Source organism: Microtus ochrogaster, chromosome 7, assembly GCF_000317375.1.
Source record: "Microtus ochrogaster isolate Prairie Vole_2 chromosome 7, MicOch1.0, whole genome shotgun sequence".
Classification (NCBI taxonomy): Eukaryota; Metazoa; Chordata; class Mammalia; order Rodentia; family Cricetidae; genus Microtus; species Microtus ochrogaster.
This window is the reverse complement of record NC_022014.1, coordinates 82,465,710-82,467,932: the sequence shown is the minus strand read 5'-3', so window position 1 is coordinate 82,467,932 and position 2,223 is coordinate 82,465,710. Positions and strand designations below refer to the sequence as shown.

The 2,223-nt window shown below is 54.2% G+C and overlaps 1 protein-coding gene across 2 annotated transcripts in view; it reads left to right on the top strand.

Annotated features, from left to right (window-relative positions):
• Sgsh (N-sulfoglucosamine sulfohydrolase) overlaps window positions 1-2,223 on the top strand; it is an 11,532-nt gene that overhangs the window by 6,885 nt on the left and 2,424 nt on the right. The window contains exons 7-8 of one of the 2 annotated variants that reach the window (XM_013347600.2): window positions 1,042-1,245; window positions 2,064-2,221. In XM_013347600.2, coding sequence (XP_013203054.1) covers window positions 1,042-1,245; window positions 2,064-2,221 — 362 coding nt within the window. The remainder of the gene's footprint in view (window positions 1-1,041; window positions 1,246-2,063; window positions 2,222-2,223) is intronic. The other variant, XM_005350833.2, reaches the window with a different exon arrangement.

Sequence of the window (2,223 nt, the reverse complement as noted above, 5' to 3'; positions counted from 1 at the left end):
GTTTCTCTGTAGCTTTGGAGCCTGTCCTGGAACTAGCTCTTGTAGACCAGGCTGGCCTCGAACTCACAGAGATCCGCCTGCCTCTGCCTCCAGAGCCTCTTCTTTTTATTTAATGACAAGTTTTTCTTTATTTTCCATATGTGTGTGTGTGTGTTTTCACGTGTGTATGGGTTTACAGATGTGTGTGTGTGCATGTGGAGGCCTGAGCTGATGTTAGAAATCGTCCTCATTTTCTTTCACCTTATTTACTGAGACAGGATCTGCCAATCAAACCTAGAGCTTGCTAACCCGGCTGGTCTTGTGGCCAGTTTGCTTTGGGGATCCCATTTCTACCTTCCGTGGCTGGAATTCCTGGTAGGCTCTCACTTACCTGGCAATTACGTGGGTTTCTGGGATCCAAGATGTGATCCCAACTCATGCGTGGCAAGCTCTCAGCTGATTTGCCATTGCCCTGGTGCTGTCTTCTGAGACAGGGTCTTGCTATAGCTCAGGTTAGCCTGGAACTCGTTAGGTAGCCCAGGCTGTCTCTGAATTCCCAGTTTTCCTGCCTCTGCCTTTCTGGTGTGGGATTACAGAAGTGACTCACTGCTCCTGGCTTCACTGAGAAGCGCCTACCTGGGGACCTGAGGATAATGTCCTCCTGCGATCCTTAACTTACAACTGGTCACAGTGACAGACTTCTGCTGACATCTAGGGTGGGGATTCAAGCCCTGCAGGCACTAGTCCTGGGATCATGTTCCTACTGACGCTGTTAGAAGGGCCCTGGGTGTCCTGTCTTCAGGCTCCACAGGACAGACACAAGATTCTAAAACAAGAAGCCAGCTTGGGGCAGTAGCAGCTGCCTAGTGTGACAGCTGTCCTAAGGGATGAGCCGTCCATGGAAGCCTTGTGACCCTGCTCAAGTTCAGGGGCTCTGTGGTGTTAGACAGAGGTGGGCTTGTAGAAAGGACAAAAGCGTGTTTCAGGGCCAGAAAGTGACAGAACCGGGGATAAATGAACACATACATGTACCTGAGCCTTCCCCTTCCTCCCCCTCCTCAGGGGTAGGGCTGGTGCTGCAGGAGCTGCGAGGTGCCGGCCTGCTGAATGACACCCTCATCATCTTCACATCTGACAATGGGATCCCGTTCCCCAGTGGCAGGACCAACCTTTACTGGCCAGGTACAGCTGAACCTCTGTTGCTGTCATCCCCAGAGCACCCACAACGCTGGGGCCAGGTCAGCGAGGCCTACGTGAGCCTCCTAGGTATGTCTGTCTGTCTGTCTGTCTGTCTGTCTCATGGGAGGGGATAGGTGAAGCCAGCCTGCAGTGGGACTGGGTCAGATGCTGGAGTGCTCCCCTGACCTAGGTAGTGCTCCTCCAGCTGGGCAGGGAAGAGACAGCCTCCTCTATTACATGAGAACAAGTCACCTGGGAGGCCTGTTCCTGTCATGCCATGACCCCCGAGTGTCTGGTGGGGTCCCAGGTGGTACTAGTGGGTGGTGGGTTACCCACTGGAGAACCAGCTTGGTATCTCCCCTTTTCTCAGGGTCTACAGCCTCTCATGACTCAGCTCTGAGGGACTGGTTCTCAAGGTTGTCTAACCTGTGCCGTGAATGAGCAAACAAGCCTGCAGGTGTGGGAGATAGAGGGGCTGAGTTAAGCCGCCCCTGGCAACTTTCCTAGCCCAGTCCACTGCTTGGAAGAGCCTGTGTTCTTCTCAGGGGTTATGAGATAGGCTCGCTCCAGCTTGCACCTACCTCTCTGTGTGACCCCAAACCATGAGAGAGGGAACCCTGTGACCCACCCAGAATTAGTAGTTGAGCCCTCCCTACCCAGGGTTCTGACCCATAGGGTTTTAGAAGGGCCCTCGTTCTCAGCAAGCCGGATCCTCTGGTTACACCATTAATGGCTCCACAAGCCAGAGGTGACCAATGATAAGAAGTGCAATCCAGTGTTGTTCCTCCCTGCTGGTGATCTGATCACACAGAGTGTCCATGGGATTTCCAGAGAGGCTCAGGTTCACCCCTTCCGAAGGGCCCTGTGTCCCTCAGGGACCCCTGCTAAGGGCTATTTCTTTGTAGACCTCACCCCCACCATCCTGGACTGGTTCTGCATTCCATATCCCAGCTATGCCATCTTTGGCTCAAAGACGATCCAGCTCACAGGCCGATCCCTCCTGCCAGCGCTGGAGGCAGAGCCCCTTTGGGCCACCGTCTTCGGCAGCCAGAGCCACCACGAGGT